This window comes from Juglans microcarpa x Juglans regia, chromosome 8S (assembly GCF_004785595.1).
Source record: "Juglans microcarpa x Juglans regia isolate MS1-56 chromosome 8S, Jm3101_v1.0, whole genome shotgun sequence".
In the NCBI taxonomy this organism is placed as follows: domain Eukaryota; kingdom Viridiplantae; phylum Streptophyta; class Magnoliopsida; order Fagales; family Juglandaceae; genus Juglans; species Juglans microcarpa x Juglans regia.
Window position 1 is genome coordinate 14,446,527 of NC_054609.1, and position 21,981 is coordinate 14,468,507.

At 34.2% G+C, this 21,981-nt stretch overlaps 3 protein-coding genes across 3 annotated transcripts in view; 2 read left to right on the top strand and 1 right to left on the bottom strand.

Moving 5' to 3' along the window:
* On the bottom strand, positions 1-6,078 carry LOC121245117. Its single transcript, XM_041143432.1, has 10 exons — positions 5,645-6,078; positions 4,196-4,291; positions 2,959-3,043; positions 2,666-2,787; positions 2,102-2,126; positions 1,923-2,006; positions 1,770-1,799; positions 1,590-1,695; positions 1,375-1,439; positions 1-203 (listed from the first exon to the last, which is right to left on the bottom strand). Exons 1-9 carry the CDS (start codon positions 5,735-5,737, stop codon positions 1,376-1,378), a joined length of 705 nt encoding a protein of 234 aa, XP_040999366.1. The 5' UTR covers positions 5,738-6,078; the 3' UTR covers positions 1-203; position 1,375.
* Positions 1,366-21,981, top strand: part of LOC121245115 (AP-3 complex subunit delta-like) — a 27,663-nt gene continuing 7,047 nt past the window's right edge. Inside the window, exons 1-2 of the mRNA XM_041143429.1 lie at positions 1,366-1,370; positions 13,353-13,360. The gene's annotated coding sequence lies outside the window, so the exon portion shown is untranslated. The remainder of the gene's footprint in view (positions 1,371-13,352; positions 13,361-21,981) is intronic.
* LOC121245116 lies at positions 19,499-21,154 on the top strand. Its single transcript, XM_041143431.1, has 2 exons — positions 19,499-19,820; positions 19,903-21,154. The coding sequence occupies exon 2, from the start codon at positions 20,275-20,277 to the stop codon at positions 21,040-21,042; it is 768 nt and encodes a 255-aa protein (XP_040999365.1). The 5' UTR covers positions 19,499-19,820; positions 19,903-20,274; the 3' UTR covers positions 21,043-21,154.

Below are 21,981 nucleotides of genomic sequence, written 5' to 3' on the forward strand. Positions count from 1 at the left end.
TATAGGTAAGATTTTAAATAGCAAAAGTCCGCATCAAATTACAAGTTTGAAGCTCAAATCTAAGGTATAAGCTGTGAATCGCTAAGATGAACATTTCCATTGGTTAACAGAAATCATATATATATATATATTTTTTATTGGGAAGATGTTCTGATCAAGCTGACTTCATTCTTCTCACCCTTATGAAACCAGAACCTTTCATCCTGCACAATTGTAGTGTAAGTGATAGTGATATATGAAGTATATATAAAGTAGAATGCTACAATATAAACAACAGCAGTGAAAACATACCAAGATTTGTTAATCTTGTTGTGCAGTGCAAGGTAATAAAGAAATTAAATCAGACCCAACATAAATTTAAACTCGAAGTGCTATTCATCATTCTTTTAACTGCCATCCTCTAATATGATATTGAATGATTGGAAAACTATTTATCGTTCTTTACTTATCTTCCAATCACTTGATACCAACCAAAGGGATGATGATTGAAGGGGATGACAAATAGCATTATCAATTTAAATAATTCCCCATATGGTTTTCCATAACATTTGATAGTATATCGGTGCTAAATAGTGATCAATGAAGTAGAGACATTTGCCAGAAATGAACATAAAACATATCGATAATAAGCCTTGTCCCTCCCCTCTGTGCCTCACTCATGCCTTAACCCCATCCACACCATTTCCGTTTGTACTATCTATTGTAGTAGATGAGTCATCATCAAAAATCGCAATCAGAAGTAAATGTGAAGTTTGTGATTTTCAAAAGCCAAAAGATGTCCTCACCCATAGCTGGTAAAAAGCATACATGCAATCTATATAAGAAGAAAATAAAAATCAAACAAATCATTGCAGTTAACATGACCATGATATTGCAGGGATGGTGAATCAACTACAGTTACTACACTTCACACAGCAACTAAAATGTATTAAGTTTGTTTTTGGTAGCATTTAAATGTGGAGATATGATATTTGCAATCATGAAGTACGTAAGCGTCGCGCAATCTCTTTAAAAAAAGTGAGTAAATACAAGACCCACATGAAAAAATAATAATTTTTTAATAGTGGACTCCACTCATTTTCAAAGCGATTGCATGGCGCTTGCGCACTCTACGACTGTATGGTAGCATTACTCTTTTCCTTCTACTAATAAAATTTTGTGAACATCATACAGACCAGCTTGTGGCATTTAAATCCAATACAAAAAGAAAAATTTAAACTATTTTATGCTGTAAGGTCCCCAATGATACTTCTCATGGTGACTTTGAATGTTGCCCCATGTAGATCACGAACAATGTTCTAAAATCACACCTATTTTTCTAGATGACATGCCAATAGAAACTAGAAATCACAGAATAAGGGGAGCAAAATGTACCTCAAGACAAAATCACAAGACCAAGGTACATGGCTCCACAAAGGAACACAAACGATATTAATCCCCTGCAAGTACAGTTCTCCAAAGTTAGTGAAGCAACAAATACTAAGTCATAAGCACACCTAGCATCGCCAGTTCAACTCATAGAATAAATAATCATCAGGCAGAATTTGACTACTTCTGCTCTTTGAGTGATAAGATCCTCAATTGCTCACCAAATAACGCCCCATCCGACACCATTACAAGGGCAAGGACACACTTCAGCAAATTTTTCGGCATCACTACAGTGCACTCTACGGGATATTAGATCATCATAAATATCTGCATAATTACACACAGCTTAAAGGGATCCATCAACAGGAAATTAAATCGATTGCTTCATTCTAGAGTCATACCATAAACTGAAAACAAGCTGTTCATTACACCTACATATTGAGAAAACATAGCTAACTGGTGAGCTGATTCTTTCATACTATAACTGTGATTGAAGGAAAAATCATCCTTTTCACTAAAGAATATGGAGATAAAAATAGCAGAATTGCATTTACCAATGAACAGAATTATGTACCGAAGTATATGAACTGTTGTTGTTTCTTGCAGAACCCAAATTACACCAAGGAAAAGAATAAAACCTGGGGGTGAAGTACATAAATATCAAAACCAATATGATATATTGTGGAATGAGTTAACCATAGAAAGCCAGATTTCAAATTATGAAAATATGTACCAATACATAGTCCTCGAAGTGTCCACTGCATGACAGATAGAAAGAGGAAAGAACAGATATTTAAAATATCATCTAAAAAAGGATATCTATGATGTGCCAAACAATATCTTAAAGAAATAAAAAGCAACAATAATAATTTAATGTCACTGAAAAAATTCAGTATTTTTTTTTTCCATATTTTGTTCTTCTCAATAGCGAATAAATCACAGGTATTAGCATATAAAGATTGAATGATGTTCCGTGTTTTACTGGAGAATCATGCTATATGCTATATTCTCATCCTACTTTTTTATCACTCTGAGTTGATTTGGCATTACTTATCAACCATTTGATCAACTCTTGTTTTTCAAAATAATAAATTCAATGGTTAATGGTTAACGCCACATCATCCTACAAGGATAGGAGTGGAATGAGAGCATAGCATATATCAATTTTTCTTTACTGGAAATTTTTAGCGATAAAATTTAGCATTGAAATGTAATGGTGGAACAGAAGTCCCATGTTTACACTGAAATTCCATTTTAACTGAAGGGAAAAAATGTTCTTAGTTTCATGAGTACTTACATTTTTAGCTACAAAGAGTACAACAAGTAGTGCTGCAAGAAAACATCCTGCAGCTATTCTTGCAGTAAGAAGATTTGTGGATGCAAGAATTAAGACCATACCCCAGAAAGAAGAACCAAGATCTGGAATGTCACAAAGGAAAAAATAGAAGAGAAATTTGCATAGGTGCAAGTTATATATTGGAAACCGCACTGATAAGTATGCATTTGGACCTTCCATTTATCTGTTGTAGCATAAGAACTATGGATGGTATTAAAAAAGAGTAAAGCTTTATCAAGGATAAAAGACATTACATCCAGCCGGCAAGATCAACCAGTAAATTCCACCACGGGTCTGTGTGGTTCCACCTTCATCTACGTTAACCTTGATCCCCTCCACCTACAAACTGAAATATATGAGAACCCATCACATGTAAAATATGATACATTCTAAACTTAGGATATCATGAAATTTCGCAGTGGCTCAACCATTTGAACTCGCTTAATCAAACTGCACCAATGGGCTTAGCCTTTGTGCAGGAGGATGAGAATCAAATGAAGAGAGATTATTATGGCACTTTTTAGATAAACACTATTGGATCTTTAATCACAATGCAAATCAATTTTGAATTTCGTCCCTAGTATATAATTGGAAAAGCTCATAAATTTTCTGCAAGCTATACAATACCATCATAGAAAGCAAGGCAATGAGAAGACATTGAACCAAATGTACTTGCTTATGAATAAATCCACTTTCGGCATGCTAATATTAAATATGATGAGTCTCATTGCTCAGTCTTTTCATGATAAGTTTTACCAATGTTATATCTGCTTGAAAGGGAAAAATCTTGCACCCAAAAGACATGAGAAATGTTCAATCCACAATTTTTAACTAAGCCATGAAACATCCAGGGTTAGAAAAATGCCATGTATTGCTTTTTCTACAATAAGATAAATGGCATAGATAAACACTAGTACTTATTCGCATGGATAATGTGAAAATGCAGTGATTATGCGCTAGGGGGTCTGTATCCAACATATATAAGTGATGAATACACAGTTTCTTGTGTCAAATGAAGAGCTAGATATGAAATTAGATGCATATACTAGTCCAAAGACACGCATACTTAACCTATGTTTTGCCTATACTTAACCAAAGAGATCCCACAGTCGTCTTACCTATACTTAACCAGCTCTCACTTCATCATTTAGAGACTCATTAAAATATATGCTTATAAATTTGTTATTACATAAGAGTTAAGAAAAGCTACCAATCAAAGCAGGAGTTTAAACTCACATTAAGACAAAGCATCCTTAAATTCAGATAGATACGCAATCTGCAAATAATGATTCTTCCTTTTCTTTTTGAAATATTGAAAAAACGTTGTGCAAGAATACTTCTTTTCTCACTTTAATTTCCTCTAGTATCAAAGGAGAGACATCTCTCTGACTTTACACATTAACCAGAAACACAATGTCTTCTTGATATTACCATCATGCTACTAATACATAATTGAAAAGGGGAAAAGGTGGAAACAAAAGAGCTTCTTACATGTCCGCATGTGAGTTTACAAGCAATAGCATGACTCGCCTCGTGAATAAATACAGTGACAAGCTTGAATGGTTTCAGCAATATTGTTCTCCACAACTGCATGGACAAGAAGGATTCGCATATTAGGCAAAGTTTGCAGAAAGTAAGCTCTAAAAGAATGACATGACAGTATGAAGAATTAGCCGCAGATAAAATAAAATTGGTTCTGCCTTCAAACTGACTGGACTTTTCCAACTTCCTGAAAAGCACGCATGGATTCACTGTTATGGTTCCAACGTAATTCACACTGATAGGTCCATTACCCGGGTGGATTGCTTTTCATTTATTGATTAGACTTTAGATAAATGGCAGCCTATAAAGAGAATTACGAGAAATTACAAACAGATGTGGCATGTGGCAAGTCTGATTGAAAGTCAGTATGTAACTTCCTTTCATTGTAAATAAACCTGACGTATTCAGTTTGTGAGGTTCCATTTTGTAATTCTCTTCATAAGCTTAGCTTTTCTCTAAACTTTATACTGCATTGCAAATTGTAACTCAATGTGTATGTAGGGTCGTTGATGATTCGTTATATGAATTTGGTCTAACTTGTTTCTGGACATTGAAACTTCAATATAGATTAGGTACATGGAGTAAAACAAAAAGAACTAGAAAGTACTCCATCCCTCTCCAATTGTTTGTCCATCTTAGAAATCCAACTCATGGGAATATCATTCCTCTCTCTCTCTCTCTCTCTCTCATGGGAAAATCATTTGATGCTGTTACAATTTCTCATCGACTAAGTATGGGATTGGTTGGTGGTTTATAAGCCCTTAGGCAACCTTCCCTTGTAAGTCGGTTTTCAAGGGTGACTTTTATCTAGTGGGTTCATAACACATGCATTGCCTTTGAATAAAATTGTACACATCATTTAGAATTAAATAAAATAAAAGGATTTGCTTTTCAAATAAAGTAAAAGATGGGTTTGAAAGCTACTGAAATTGAGTTCATTGACTTCTCAAACAGTAATAATCGATAAAGAAGATGGGATAGAGAGTAAAATATAAAAACAAGAAGTAAAATGAGCCTCTGGAATTTATTGGGATGATAATTACCCAGTTTCACCTAAAGCACTACCATTACATGCGTGAGCCAAGCACGTTCACAAATTGACAGTCACATGGGCACCCCAAGATTTTGATCCATGGAGCCCCAAGGGCAGCACAATTAGTTGACCTCACGATTTCCTTCCTCGGGGCTAAACTCAGTCACTCAAATTGAAAATAAAGGAGGATTTTGATCAACGGGTTCCATCTTCCTCTGCTATAATGAAACAAAGGATAAAACTTTCGTAGCATTACCAATGCTCTTAAACCAAATGTGGGCGCTTCCCTGATCTAGTGTAGTACGAGATTTTGGTCAAGTATAAGAAGGAAAAATGAAATACGCAGTGGTAGAAGAAAGACATACCGCGAGAATAACAACAGTGCAGACAGAGACTGTAATAAGAAACAGCACTTGTTCATGGTTGCAGCAGTTCTTGAGCTCCCAATTGGGCCTCATCTGTTTGTCCGCTTATATGTCCCCAGATACACAACAAGTTTGCCTGATCTTGGTTTGCAGCTTGGGATCTTTACTAATGTTATTATACCATATAATATATATAAATATATATATATATATTTGTGTTTGAGAGAGAGAGAGAGAGTTTCTTCACAATCCTTGCCTCTTGACAGTTGAGGACTCAGAATTCAGGAGTTTGGGAGTCAATTTAGCACATTTTGAAGGAAATTTTAGAACTTCAATGGAGATTTGAAAGCACCCGTGGTAGAGGAAGAAGTTTACTTCAAAGTTTCAAAAGTCCAAGTCCAGTGGTTCGGTCTTCTCTTTCTTCTTAAAGTGGAGATTTTAATACCCAATTTAATATTGGATGCTAATTGACCATTAGTTCTTAGTTAAAACCAGTCTCTGTAGCAGATTTGTTTTTAGTTTGTGTTGTCTTCTTCGGTTAATTGCAGGAACAGGTAGACCAATCACGACCCCAGTAGTTATGATTTGACTTTTGTCTTGAAGTAGGGGTGCAGTATTGTTTCCAGCCATGCTTTTGAAAATCTCTAGATTTGCTAATTTGAATTGAATCCTCTCTGTACAATAACCTTATATTTTTTTCATAAAAACAAAAAAGTACAACTAAATTCATATTCTGTTAAATAAATAATGACAAGCTTGTTATGTATTTTAAATAAATCTAACTATTAGATAATAAAATTATTTTTATTATAAAATAAATTTAATATATTAGATAAAATTATGTTAATTTATAAATTTATTTTTATAAAATCTCTTTATCTTAATAATTTTCTAAAATGGTTGGATATTAAAAAAAATTGGTACATAAACTTAAATATTCCGATTTTACCATTAACAACTGTGGAAACTTCTTCGAAGCGTTTCTCTTTGTTTTTATCCTATTGTTATTTAAGAGATTCTTTATTCATTGCTTATAGGCGGGTTGAATCAGGTCAACTGGATTTAAATCTACCGCTGTCTGCAGCAGACCAACTGATAAGAAATGTTAATTTTATATATATATATATATATATACACATATCGATAGTCATGGAATGTGCAGAATTTTCGTCGTATTTTTTTTTTTTTTAAATGAGATCTTTATTAAAAAAATAATTTTTTTATGTAGATTTTAGATAACTTATTAACTTTTTTTCAAAATAAGACTGCACACTTATATATATATATATATAAAAAAGAAAGGTAGTAGTTCAATTTAGATTAGGCAGACTGAAGATGGTCAGCTTCTATGAACCTTCCCCTGATAAAGCCTATAAAATGATCAGTGTGCAATTTTTGTACAAGTCCTGATACATTCATAGGCAGAATTACAAAGATTATGCACAGAAAAAGCCAATTTCTTACTGTTAATATGCACAATCCATGAAATCCTGTCCGTACCGAATTCATTTCCCTTGTAATATACCTTGGCTGAAGCTTATGAATGCCAGTCCATCCTTACTTTCAAGAGCAAAGCCAACTTTGACTTGTGTCTTTTCTCTTCTCTCTAAGGCAAGGACATAGGCATTAGGTATTTGGGAGCATTGAAAACCCAACTCAGATTGACATGAGACCTTCCATTTTTGGCATGGAAATGAAGATCTCCTGCTTTGAGATGAGGCCCAGTACTGACTAGAAGTATTGGATATGCATGTCAGTAGGTCATGGGAAAAAGCTCCATGCATCTTGGCATACCTGACATCCATATTGTTGTTGAAGAAGCCCAATATCAATCAAGAACATGAACCAACTGTTCAACATGGGCATTTTGGTCCTTGCAGTTTTTATTTGCCAAGAGGTGAAGACAACTCTTTCATGATAGAAGTGTGTTTACTCAAGTCTATGGGGTTTTATTTGCTCTAGAAAACATTCCATGACTTAAAAACCTTAATCAAAGAGCACTAATTGGGCATAAAGGGAAATCTATGTATTTTGACTTTTAGCATATGTGGATTTCTTAGTAAATCTTGAGGTTCTGGCCATTGTTCTTCTCTATAAGGTTTCCTTTTTCTTTCTTTTTTTGATAATTTGACTTTTATGCCCTAGGGTCCCTTTTATAAAAGCTGGGAACCTGTTTCAAGAGGCAGACTTTTGTGAAACACTTTTCTTCATTTTCTCTCTGTTTTCCTTTGTTAAAAAAGAAGAAGAAATTAGAGTAAACATGAGAGTTGATAGATGTTAAGATATAAAATAAATAATAAAAATTTACATCTTCCTACCAACTTAAACTTTTGAGACAAATAGTAATTTCATATGGTATCAGAGCAGAGGTCCTGAGTTCGAATTCTGACTCTACTCTCTATCCTATTTAATTAAATATTGCACGTGTTGGGTCACCCATTGAGAGAGAGTCTGGCCCACACGTGAGGAAAAGTGTTAAGATATAAAATAAATAATAAAAATCTATCTCTTTCTATCAGCTTAAGCTTTTAGGACAAATGGTAATTTCATAATAGAAATGGAAGAAAACACAACAAAATGTTGATGTTTTCACAAAGGTGTTGAGAAATTGTCCTAAATCTAATATTTGAACCTGTAACAAAGAAAGGGGAGGATATATTTGAAATCCACTTCCCTTCCTCTCCCCCTGTAATGGCCTCACCCTTTGAATACAGAGTTTTGAAAGAGCTGTAAAAGCTGTGTGCTTCTCTATATGATCTTTTGATTACATTTAACCATATATTATACTTCATCATAAGATTTTCAGTGAGGTGGTTTAAACAGAAGAAACATCATTGGCCATGAGTGCATCATAAACACTAATAAATTTTATTTCATGATAACTTTATTGTTAAGCATAGAAGAGTTTGAAGTATTGAAAAACTACTTGCAATTTTTCCATTATAGTATCAGTTACTTAGGATTTAGTTGGAGTCCTTTTTCTGTCCAGAAGATGGCATTTCAATTGTAGGGTCAATGGACTTGAACTTACTCTCAAAGTAATGTGTAGATGCATGTCAATGGGGAGAAAGAGAAAAAAAAGTTGGAATGATAAAGGAGAGAATTGAGGAAGGTGTGTGCAACAAAGCATCTTGAAGAGAAAAAAGAAGACAGGGAGAGGATTGGGATTGGGATTGGTGTGAGATTAAAGCCATCTCCCACATTCCAAAAAGCAAAGATAAAAAAGGTGAAAAAACAAAAATCAAAACAATATCTCCATTGACATTTCAATAGTGGATGCTTTGGACATTGAGTTTATCTTACTTTCTCATGTGCCCTGTCTCTGATATCATAATTTACAATATTCTTCAAAAATAGGTTTTTGGATCCCTATTTTGCAGGAGTGACATACATAAACACTTCACTTTTCCTTCTCAAGAGCTAATTCATTTCGATCTTAAATTTATCTATTTTTTTCGAAATAAAATAGGTGTGCGATACTTACACACTCTATCTAGCATTACCCGTTACTCATAAATAAATGACCAAATGAGATACTCTGAACATAATAACATGGGATAAGTTAAGGAAAGAACCAGTCTCGTCTCATTCTTTTGCCAATTGTAGTGCAGCTCACTTTTTCAACAGTGCAAGAAAAGCATCTCAAAATGGGCACCAACCACCACTCATACGAGGGAATCATTCCACTTGACATGGGTCTCTTTTCTTGTGCATGCATCTATCTTTCATAAGCAAAGCTTCAGTGCAATAACCACCACTTGGTGAGAGAAGGATCACTCAGATAGAGCTGTGATGGTGAGAACACAAATGTATGAATGTTTTTATGAACGGATTTGGTATTTTTTTGAAATAAGTTGTGAAATAGGTTTAAAGGTATCGTGATTTTACAAACAGAAATGTTACATACAGTCGTGGAATGTGCAAACGTCATGCAGTTACTTTGAAAAAGAGTGAGGTCCACTATTAAAAAATTAATTTATTTTTATGTGGGTCCTATATTTATTCACTTTTTTCAAAGCGATTGCACGGCGCTTGCACACTCACGACTGCAAGTATCATTTCTCTTTTACAAAACCGTATTCAATTTAAAATTAGAATTGTAAAATATTTATAAAAAATTTATTGTATCTTTATCATTTTCCCTTAAAAATTTTTATTGTATCTTTATGGGTCCTAATAGTAGGGAGTGGTGGGAGGGACAGAAAGTGGGGAAGGATATAGCATTGCCAGCAGGGTCTTCTTCTTTCTTGCATCAGGGTTTTATCTTTCCTTGCTCATTCACATGGACAGATTCCTGTCCAGGTTAGAAGTTACAAGCATTTGAACTCTATCCCCACATACTCTACAGTTTTTTCTCATCATTCTTCACTGCCTTTCAAGTCAAAGTCATTATCTCTGTTTTTTAAGGGAGAATAGAAAGGGAAAAAAAATTGAAGAGAAGGATAATGTCACAAGAAAGAAATACTTAAGAAATAAAAAAATTATGTAAAAATAAATTCATAAACTGAAATAATTGATTGTAACAAAAAAGAAACGTGTAGGATTTTGAGATTTAAGATATTATTGGCGGCACAGCAAAAATGATTATTGGTTTGAGTTAGGAAAGAATGAGAAGGAGAGAGAGAGGTGTACCCAAAAGTATAAGGGAAGCAGTGTCCAAGATGATGTCATTGTTATTTTGGCTGGTTTGGATTTAGAAATGAGATGAGATGATTTTAGATAAAAGTTAAAAGTAAAAAAAATATTGTTAAAATATTATTTATTATTATTATTGTTTAAAGTTGAATTTAAACTTAAAAAAATTGAATTATTTATTATATTTTATGTAAAAATTTAAAAAAATTATAATGATGACTTACCATATCTCCTTTGTATGGTGTTTCGCCTCCTTTCTAGCTAAAGAAAGGCCACGTTTGGTTAATATTGTTTTAAAAGATTTTACAATCTACTTTTTATTAAAATAATGGTACAAACTACAAAGACATAAAATCAAAATGACTTTGGTAAGTATAAAAAGAAAACTCCTATTAAAAATTTTCTGCGAGTTTTCAAATCTATCTATCAATTTTTACAAATTTCAATACAACATATATTTGAAAAAAATATTCATAAATTTCTATCTATCTTTTAAAACTCAATAAATATTGAATAATACTAAATATAAGTTTTAAATAGACAAATTTTGGGTAGGTCATTTATAAAAAAATAGTCATACTAAAAAAGAATGATTTTATTTATAAAAGTGATCTTCTTTTTTTTTTTATAAAAATTTGCTTAAAATTACTTATTTGTACAAATCATTTATAGTAAACATTACACCAATAAAATAAGTTAATTGGAACCTATTGTGATAGTAGAGAGATAAGCATAAAGTGATGATGGGACAAGACTAAGCGATGAGGTGGCAAAACTATGGACATGGAACTAACAAATAACAATAATACAAAAAAGGTAAGAGGTTTGCACCAAGAGTTCCGTTGCAGAGCGGATTGGCCGTTAAGATGAGAAAATTAGTCTTTCATTTACACGGTGACATGTAGACAAAAACACAATAAATCTTTTAGACCTCACCATACAGAATCACAAAAGAATTTAGCTGAGAGGAGCTGCTCACACTGAGCTTAGCCCGATTTCTCTGCCAAACTCCTCATTGCCGCTTCATCGAACCGCTCTACCTCCAGACCAATTTTTAACCCCGATTTCACTACTCAATTGTAACACCACAAAGCCGACATGAATTTCAAAAACAAATAGGCATCCACACTGTAAAACTCAAGCTAGATTTATTCCCGAATCCAGGAAGGAAAAGAAAATGGGAATGCAAGTAACTAGGATAATGCAATTAGGATGTAGTGAAAGATCGAGAAAAATAATAAAACCTTACGAGAGCAAGAAAACGAGCGGAGAAAAGGAGGGATACAATCAAACAACTTTTATCAACAACAATACAAACCAATCAAGTTAGGTGCTTCATTTTGAATTATTTTTGGATTTTTTAGGGAAAATTTTTCTTTCCTTTTTCTTGTTCTAGACGCTGCATCATGTTTTCATGGGAAGAAATAATGAGAAAATGACAAATAGAAATATGAGGAATGTCATGTTTTCAAGGAGCGAGGGTGCAAAGGGGAAGGGCCTGCGAACTGTGAGTTGGAAGGGGCTTTCAACTGCGAAAGGGTTTTCGAAGGAGACGGGGAAGGAGCTGCGAGCTGCGAAGGGATAGATTTTTGAAGGGGTTCCATCGTGATTCGAAGGGGCTACAAAGGGGTGGGGCTATGTCTCTCGCGAAGGGGAAGAGGCAGATAAATTGTGATTCAAATTATTTTTTGTTTTCTCTTGAAGGCTTTTGTGTTCTTGAGAATTTTTGCTTGGTTTCTGTCCAAAAGTTGTAGAAGATGGAACCAGTTCCTTCGTTCCAGAGAATGTGCCACGAGCAAGGTGAGTCAAGTAAGCGGGTTCCTCTCTTTCTCTCTCTCGCATTCCCTTTTTGTTCCTTTCGACCTCAGCCCATCCTCTAGATCGTTTGGGTCACCGCCACCATTTGGATTGAGCATCGTGTGGGATGGCAATGTTGAGATCTTGAGCCCGTCAAGGTTCCTTAGGAAGAAGTAGAAGGGGTAGCATACGAAATACGAGTGAGGAAGAAGGTGTAATGGATTCAATTATCAGTTCCATGCAGATGTAAAATAAACACAATAAATCTCTACGTGTCGTGCTGTGAATGAAAGGCTGCTATTCTTTACTTAACCGCCGGACCGTTCCCCAGCTTTTCTCTTGCAGACCAAAGGGTAAGAGGACTTTTGGGTAACCTGAGCAGCAAGGTACCAACTTGTTCATCTTCTTCTCTCTACTCTCCAAAAATATTGTAATAGAGAATTGATTTGTAATATTTAAATTTTAAAATTTATCTTTTAGGTCAAATTATAACATGTAAGCAGTGTACACTACAAATCGAATTGAGAATATAATTTTTTATTTTAATAAAATGGCACAATTATATTGATTGGTTGTGAAATAAATTGTAAAAGAGTTATAAGTTAAATACAATTCACGCTAACGAATTTTTAAATTTAAACGTCTATTTAGTGGTGTTTCCTTGTACTAGTCACCTAACTCAAATCGGACCCGGTCCAATGAAATAAGTTCAAAGAGTCAAACCAAATAATGTATTCGAGGGCGTGAGCCTAAGGCTTCGCTTGGTTTCTAAATCCATTTCAATTTATTATTATAATTTTTTTAAATACTAATATAAAATATTGTTATTGTCGTGTTTCGTACACTTTTGGATCAGATTCTAGTAACTCGACTCTTGAGCCTTTCACCTGCACACTTAAGAAAACACAAAGAGTCCTCGAGGGGGGGGGAGGGCTTGGTGGAGGCCGAGAAGTCTTCGATGCTTAAGTTAGTACATCTCCTTAATAGTTTGTGCATGAACTTAGAGGAATCAAAAAGAGTTTTTCAAAATCGGAGGTCGGCTTTTATACTGGGTTTCTGGGTGGGGACAACTCATACTTGGCCTCGGAGAGTTCATGTCATTTCAATTGTTCACTTAATCAGAATCATTTAATGTGGCATGGCTCTTGGGATGGTGACACTAATGTGGCGTAGAGTCTAGGGAGTGGCATCATTAATGTGGCGTGACTCCCTAACTCACTTTACCCTACAAACGTTCATTGTCAAGCCTCTCCATGCCTATTGTCAGAAGATCGAGGGTTTCTTGTATCTCTCACCCACTTGCCTGCGCAGATTCTCGAGGGTTGGGTGTCATCAGGGGGTGTCAGGGCGGCGAGTCTCATCTGTCCCTACCGTCCGCTTTTTCCACGCGTGAATTGCTTCATGTGTAAGTTTTGCTCATGGACCGAGTACTCTGTAAAGGCCTACTGACTCTTTTTAGAGGAGGGTCGTTAGGCTTGATTGGACTCTCTAACTCACTTCCCAGTTAATATAATTAAATTTAGGGTTAATTATTAAATTAATATCTAGATTTTTCATATTTTTATAAATCAATGTTACATTTACAAGCTTTCGTAATAAAGAAATTTTATTTACAATCCTAAGTGGAAGACTGTGTATGCAGTCTCATTGATAAATAGAGATAAAATGAAAAAAAAATATCATTTTAAAAAAAATATTATTGTAATTATAATTTTTTTTAAATATAACTGTATAGACTTGTATGAGTAATTTCCATTTGGGTCTCGATTTTTTAAAGTATTAACGTTGTAAAAATTGAAAATTGTGATCTCGATTTTTAAAAATATAAAAATTTATGAATTGATCTAGTATTTAATTTTAAAATTTAAGACGAAAAATAAAATATGATTTTAGGGTAAAATGTGATGAGCCACTACCACGTAGTAATAGGATTAATTACTTGATTAATATTTCATGAATCCACCATTAATATTGCTGACAAGTAGCCATTATTGGAGGGTACTTGAGCTTAGACTTCCAGACTGTAGAGTAATTCTAAACTTTAGATTATTACAATATCATAAATTATGGTTGGAGTGTCCTTTCATCGGCTGCAACATCACCATTTCTGCAATAATTAGCTTAAATTTTGGAGATCTAGTATTTATTCTTGAGATAAATTAAGGGAATCTTTTGCTCGTTTTCCATGACTTTCGTCTGTACGCACAACGACTTGCAAGTCGATTGTCACAAAGAGTAACGTTAGGCTTGTAAGGAAAGAAATTATATAAAAATAAAATTATAAAATGATGTGATGTTATGAAATTTATTATATTTAATTAATAATAAAAATAATTTTACAATCTAACGTATTAAATTAAACTATGTTAGTTTGTTTTTATTTAATTTCTTTGCGATTAAAGTATTTTTTTAATATAATTTTAAAGTGTATAAATCTCATATATTTTAAAAAAATAAGATTCATTATTAAAAAAATAAATTTTTCATATAAAAAACTTAGACATTATAAAATTATAAATATCATTTTCTTATTATAAATGACATTGGACTTCAAAATAAGAAAAATTATTTAAATATCAATTTAAAAAATATTTTATTCTAATATACATGATTTGATTGATAAAAATATATAATTTTAAATTCATCTGACTAATCAAATTATAAGAAGCACTGCTTTCAAAATAAATACGATCCTGCATATAAACAAAATATAAACAAAAGGAGTGCTCAATTAAGTACTAGATTTTTTTTATTTATCTGCTGCATCCTAAAAATATTATAATTTTTAGGTTATTCTATTACATTAATGAATTCTTAAATCTTAATCGTGATTCTTTTCAAATTAAATAACTTAGATTTAAATTATTACCATTTAATTATCGAAATAACCTTTTGTATTTCTTATACATCTCTCTTATTTATTTTCTATTTATTTTTATTATTATCTATTAATGTTGTGTTTCTCACACTTTTGGATCAAACTCTGGCAACTCAGGTTTTTGAAAATGGACCTTAAATAAGGTAGAAAAGACCGTTGTTTTGAAAGAGCAGCTTAGGGGCCAAGTAACCTTTGATGCCAAAGTTAATAAATATTATTGGAGGGTAGTAAATAAGTAAGAGAGTTTAGGAATCAGAGAGATATTCTTGTACCTAGGATCTACTATTTATACTACAGGCTCGAGGAGCAGATAGTGCCTACTACCATAACGTCTGTGTTCTCGTACTGTTCCTTATGTCAGAGTTTTTAAATACGGCGTGACTTTGTGACAACGTCATTTATGTGGCGTGTTGTCCGGGTGATGGAGCTATTAATGTGGCGCGGTTATCTAACCTCATTCTCTCAATATGTCTCTCTTCTGGTCCGTTCATCCCCTTTCTGTTAGTAGATCAGGGGCTCCTCCATATTTCACTCATGTTGTGTAGGCGGACACCCGAGGATTGAATACTACTCGAAGGGGCATCAGATCGACGAGTCTCATCTTTTGTAGCACTATCTCTCCTGTAGGTTATGTACAAAAGAGCTTTTCCATGAGCTGGATTAGGGCCTCGTTACTTCGGCCGGACTTTTGATCTTACTTCCTTTCATTTATGGGCTTCTTGAACTTAGTGGGGAAAATCCCCTACAATCATTAGTAATACAATGAGTTTTCATATATTTTTCCACAAGCATTTCGTGATGCCACGACTTGTACCAATCTATAATAATTAATAAATTACTTAGACAGCTGCTCATTAATTACTTTTAAATTGCACAAAGCTGGAATCCCAATCTCAAACTCTATTGCATAAATAATTTGAGATACATTACAAAATAATAACAAGAATAATAGTAATAGTAATAGTAACAGTAATAATAATAATTTGAGCTATATACATACTATATAGGATGACAACTCATTTGGGGTGGGACACTATACATTGAATAAGGTGTCATTGTGCCACATATATGCCGTATGTATCCATAGGTACCCTTAATTAGGGTTTTTTTTTTTTTAAGAAAAAAATAATATTCTGTAATTTTATTAACGAGCCCTCACTTGTATCAAAGGTACATGCACTTAATTTTTTTCTTAATTTGGGTCAAACCAGGAGAAGCTCATTAGGTTTGCCATTAAGTTATGTTTGGAAAATCGAAACAACTGAATTCATCTAAGTTGAGTTCAAATTTAAGTTTAGCCTAATATCCAAACACGCAATTTTTAAATAACTAAATATCACTCAACTCAAGACCTATTTACACATTAGACTTACAATCTTTTTTAACTTAACACTTCTTTACACGTGAGACTCACAATCTTTTTCAACTTCTTATAAACACATCTAAACTCATTTTAACATTCAAACACATCTAAACTCATCTTAGGTGGGTCCCACAAACTTACTCTATCATCTCAACTCACTATTATTTATAAAGAATTCAACTCATTTCAGCTCAGCTCAACATTCAAACGTAGCCTAAAACATTCAATCAAAGGAAAGGGAAAAAAAAAAAAAGACTCATTAAACTTCAGAATAAGCTCAACTTTTCACTAGTTGTAGGGTAATTCGCAGTGTTGTTGATCTTTACATGATCCTTACATTTTAAAGTAGAGATCCTCTTCAACTGTCGGACTGAATTAGATGATTCAATTCTAGAAAGAGATAAACACAACATGCGAGTCCAATAACATCTAATGCTAGTTTTTTATAATTTTTGAGTAGTATGAACTCCAGATGAGCTTTTGATATTGTCTATGTATATATATATAAATATACATATATAGCATTGAATCATCCAATTCAATTGAAAGTTAAATTCAAAATTGAATTGCATTTTACTGTTAAAAAGCATTAAAAAGATGCATGTACACTAGGTTACGCGGTCCCAAATTCTTTTGCATTGATTTTACTGCATAATTGAGGCATACTGGGGGGCACAGAGAGAGAGAGAGAGAGAGAGAGAGAGGCAGCTAGTCAGACTAGTAGGATGGCTAAGAGATCATAGAGCTAGCTAGCAGCTGCAACCCAATAATTTTAGTAGTTTAATTACCTTGGCCTAAAGTTTTTTGTTTTTTTGTTGTTTTTTGGTAATTGGCCTAAAGTTGTTTATGGGATGGAAAATAGTATTAATCCAAGTATATATACAATATCACACATGCTAATCAATGTTGATAAGAAGAGCATCTATATCTTGGAGCTTGATTTAGCATTAGAGAAGATGTCAAGGGAAGAAAGTACTTCAAAGGTCTTCATCACTAATCACTGTTGAAATTGAGCTTTAACCTAATTGAAAAGGATTTTCAATGAAATATGTACGTGATTCAACATACCAACAGATTTAAGTCATTTAACTCTTTCCAACGCCAAGGTCTTCGCAATAAAAACCTTGCAATTTTTTTTGTTTTGCTATAATTCTTGTTAGTCACCGCCAAATTATCTTAATTGCAAGCCAGTGCAGATGACACACTTTTTATACTTTTAAATGATACAAATTGATTTGTAAAAAAATCTTATTAATTTTAATTTTATAAATCAAATCACGCTATCCCATTAGAATAGCGGTGCGAATGATACTTTCCATACTTTTAAATGACATGAATTGATTTGTAAGAAAATCTTATTAATTTTAATTTTTTAAATCAAATAGTACTGCCCGAATAGAATGGATGAAATAATATTGGCATCAGCTCCTGTTTGCAATCATCCAAAACACACTATAGTAAAATGACAAAAATATCCTCACAACAAAACCCACTTCTCTCTCATTTCATTTTTGAAATTCCTCTCTCTCCTCCCCTATAGCCCGTCCTCCCCACACCCCCACTGTCCGAATTTAAGACAGAGAGAGCGAGAGAGAGGTGGAGGGTTTGGCTGGCTCGAAGGAGCTTGGGGAGGAGTCACGGTGGTCAGGGGAGATGCTCGGTGGGGCTAGAACCGACACACGGCCGCGATAGGGCCGTCGGTGACCTTGAGCTTGTGCGAAACCCACCATTTATGGGTAGCTTGCGTGTATGCGATGGAGAGGGAGATGTAGGTTCGTGGTGGCTGGGTCTACGAGAGGTGGTCGCCAGTGTGAGGTGGTGGAGGTGCGGTGGTCTGGGTGGTAGCGTACGGCGGCGCAAGGGGAGAGAAATGGTTGGGTTACCGCAGGGGAGAGAGAGGGCTGCGCGTGGGGGAGGTCGATGGAGGCTGGCTTGGTCATTGGCGTGAGGGGAAGTTGCCGGTCGTGGCAGTGAGGCTGAGCGGCGCACAGCGACGCCAGGCTGAGCTGAAGAGAATTGGGTGAGGCTTCCGTCGGGCTGAGAAAGCTGATGAGAGAGAGAGAGGTAGATGAATTGAGTGACGCGTTTTGCATTAAAAAAAATAAAAATAAATTGCATACGTAAGGTGTGCTACGGATCAGCCGTGAACAGGAGTTGATCAATACCATTACTCTAGAATGGATGGTGTGTCCTTTATACCCACTTATAAATAGAATGAGTATATTCTTCAAAGTTTCTCACTATTTATCAAACAGGGATAGTGTATCCGCTTATAAAAATAACTTTTTTTTTTTTTTTCTCAATTATCGGTGACATAACAAAATGAAGTTGAAATTGTTGTTACAAAGTTAAGTTGTTGCTAATTGTTATTATTCACAATGCCAACCATTCCAACAGGGATTAATTGTTAAAAGTACTACTTAGACCACGCTATTGTATTAAAAGAGTAATAATATATGTACGACTGTTTTACATCACTATTTTGGATGTAACTAACGAAATTGTGCCACTTCAAAAAAAGGTAATTTTTGATTTTACATAACTATCCTCTATTTAAAATAGAGATGTAAAATAGTTACAAGTTTATTATTTTTCATCATTAAAATTAGGGTTCTCTTGTATTTAGTGAAAAACTTTGTTTGTTTGTTGCAAAATGTGACTTTTAGTGAGTTGTTGCTAAAATGCTTTTTACTAAAGCTTTGTTTGTTTTTATAATTATTTTTAACTCATTTCATCTAATGATTATAACTTTCTAACTTCTCATACAAAATAAAATAAATAATTCAATATTTTCAAATCTCAAAATAAAAATAATATTAAAAAAATATATTATAACAATATTTTATTCTAAAAATAAAATAAATAATTCAATATTTTCAAATCTCAACTCATCTCATCTGTAAAAACAAATGAAACCTTAAAAAAACAAAATTATTGTAATGGATGCACTTTTTGGCTACTGTTCCTAATTGTTAGTTTCTGTGAATTCAAACCCTTTTCCAACCAAAAGAAGAAAAGAAACATAGGACTTGGAAGACTTGCTGTTCTACCATACCAAGGAAGAAATCTCGGAGAAATTTGCAAAAGAACAATGTCCCAAACAGGTGGTTTAGATCCTACCAAATATTGTCAAATCTTTTGTTTGGATTAACCTCTAACCCCTATGTTAACAACAGACAGAAGACCCTCTTTACAACATCTTTCTTTTCTCTCTCTTCCAGTCACATTCCTTCACTATATATATTGCCATTCTCATCTCTTTTTTTTCATTTTTTATTGCAACTTCTACTTCTTCCCTCTGGGCAATTTTTTCCTTCCCTTTTGAAAGAAAGTGACTCTGAAGATTTTTCACATTAGCCTCTCTCTCTCTTTCTCTCTCTCTCCATATTATTGATTCTCTGGCCTCATATCCCATATTTCTTGCTGTCTCTGATCCTAAATCAAGTTTACCACAGATCTCTGACCACCTTTGTTTCTCCCATAACTACCTCTGCCATAGATTTGTGCCCAAGACTTGTTAGATCTTCTGATTCATATCTGTACTGTTTCCTCTCCTTATTTTGTTCTTTCCTCTCACATTGACAGACAACTCACTTCTGCCAAATTTCCAGAGAAGAAGAACATTCCACCTCTGATCTTATAATTTTCGTAGAATCCCATCAATCATCCTTGGAACTTGGAAAAAGCTGCTGCTTCTTTGTCCAGTCTGTCCTCAAAGTTCACAAATTTCTATCCACCCCCTTAATTTCTATCCACCCCCTTTTCGGCTTCCAGTTCCAGGTCCTGATGTTTGAGTCTTTTACACCTGCTGATACTTAATTTCTTCAAGCGACATGCCATCATGCTGTTGAACTATTCGAACTTTTGTAAGTATTCTTACTAATAATCCCCATCTCCCTCTAGTTTCTACCCTTTTTCATCGTCTTTCCTCAGTGGGGATCGGAGATTGGTATTGATATGTGCTCAGAAACAAGTCCTCCTAGACTATCTTTCTCCCATGATCTTGACCAAGCAGAAGTTGTGCCAATAGAACACACCGTGAATCGAAGAGACTCGTCCCTTTTGGACCCAGATTCTGAATTTGAGTTCAGCATTAGCTGCAGCTTTGAGCATGAATCTTGTTCAGCAGACGAGATTTTCTCCAATGGGGTTCTTCTTCCATTCCAAGTTAAAGACAAGGTTCTTGTTTCCCCAAAAGAAATCCGTACTAGTTCATGTGAACCTCGGCCTAGTGCTCGACTTCCTCCTCTTCCTTGTGAGAACTCATCAAAGAAACAAAGTGTGAAAGAATTGTTGCTTGGAAACTCAGATAATTTAGAGAAAAAGCAAGCACTCAAGTCTTTCTGGGGCTTCAGGAGAAGCACTAGTCTCAACTCTGACTGCAAGAGAAGCATGTTATTCTCTTTACCACTTTTGTCAAGAAGCAATTCAATAGGTTCAGTCTCAAATCCAAAGAGAACAACATCAAAGGATGTTCACAAGCACAACTCACAGAAACAAGGGTCTATTTCCATGCCAAGGTTTTCATCTTCTTCACCTGCTTCTGCAATATTGCAGCAGAAGCCTCCACTGAAGAAGAATTATGGTGGATCTTTTAATGGTACTGCTCGGATCAGTCCTGTATTGAATATTGTACCACCTTCTTACATCTCTAAAAGAACTGAAAATCTCTTTGGTTTGGGTTCTTTTTTACGTGACAGGAAAGATAAAAGGAGCAAGAAGTGATTTTCATCGACCAAATTATTACATCTCCATTTTTGTAGAAGATATTATGGATTTGTGCTCTTTGCTTATCTCTGTCATGCCCAAGAACATGGAAACTTGTAAAGGACAAAGTATTATTATTTTTTGATGGAAACAAAGTATTATTGAGCTTCAGGATATATCAAGATAAGATACTTTCTTTTTTTCGAATATGATGAGAAAAAGATGGGTGGCTCTACAGCTACCGCTGGGGCTCCCGCCGGTATATTTTGCATATTTGTTTTTTGCTTTTTTTTTTTTTAACGTGTATTTTTTTAACATTTTTAAATATATTTTTTTTAAAAAAAATTCACAATATTATTAAAAAATACTTTTTTAATTATTAAGTAAAAAAATTAAAAAATAAAATAAAAAATCTCAGCAAGAGCCCCAGCAGAAAGAGTAGCATTTTCGGAAACAAAAATACTTTAGTTACAAAGAGATTACATAAAAGTAAATCTACAAACTGATGTAGCTAGATGTGGTACGTCAGATTGTAAAGTTACTTTTATTATAAAGTAGATCTAACGGATTCCATAAAGTCACATCAGTTTATAAATTTCCTTTATATAATCTTTTTGTGTGTATAGCAATTCTTTTGAAAAAAAAAATAAAGAAGAGATAGATAAATGGTTCTTCTTGGAATTTCTTGCATATCAAAATGTGTCAAGCTCAGGGGACACAGCAGCCAGTACCTTTCTTTTAGGGCTGTCTTATTGTTGTTCTCTTTCTTTTTCTTTTCTCATTAGGTAGATTACTTATTACTAGTAGGGGTGTGCAAAATTTCAAAAATTCCGACTCCGTCCGACTTCCGCTCTGACTCCGACTCCGACTTTGTCGGAGTCATCGGAATTCGGAGTCGGAATTCGGAGTCGGAATTCGGAGTAGCTCCGAATATCTATTCGGAGTCGGAGTCGGAGC

Coding starts and splice junctions, on each gene's coding strand:
- LOC121245117 (XM_041143432.1), bottom strand. CDS start 5,737: ATGAGGCCCAATTGGGAGCTCAAGAACTGCTGCAACCATGAACAAGTG. Junction 4,292..5,644: donor GCACTGTTGTTATTCTCGCG/GTATGTCTTTCT, acceptor TTGTCCATGCAG/TTGTGGAGAACAATATTGCT. Junction 1,800..1,922: donor GTACATAATTCTGTTCATTG/GTAAATGCAATT, acceptor CTCAATATGTAG/GTGTAATGAACAGCTTGTTT.
- LOC121245116 (XM_041143431.1), top strand. CDS start 20,275: ATGTGCTCAGAAACAAGTCCTCCTAGACTATCTTTCTCCCATGATCTT.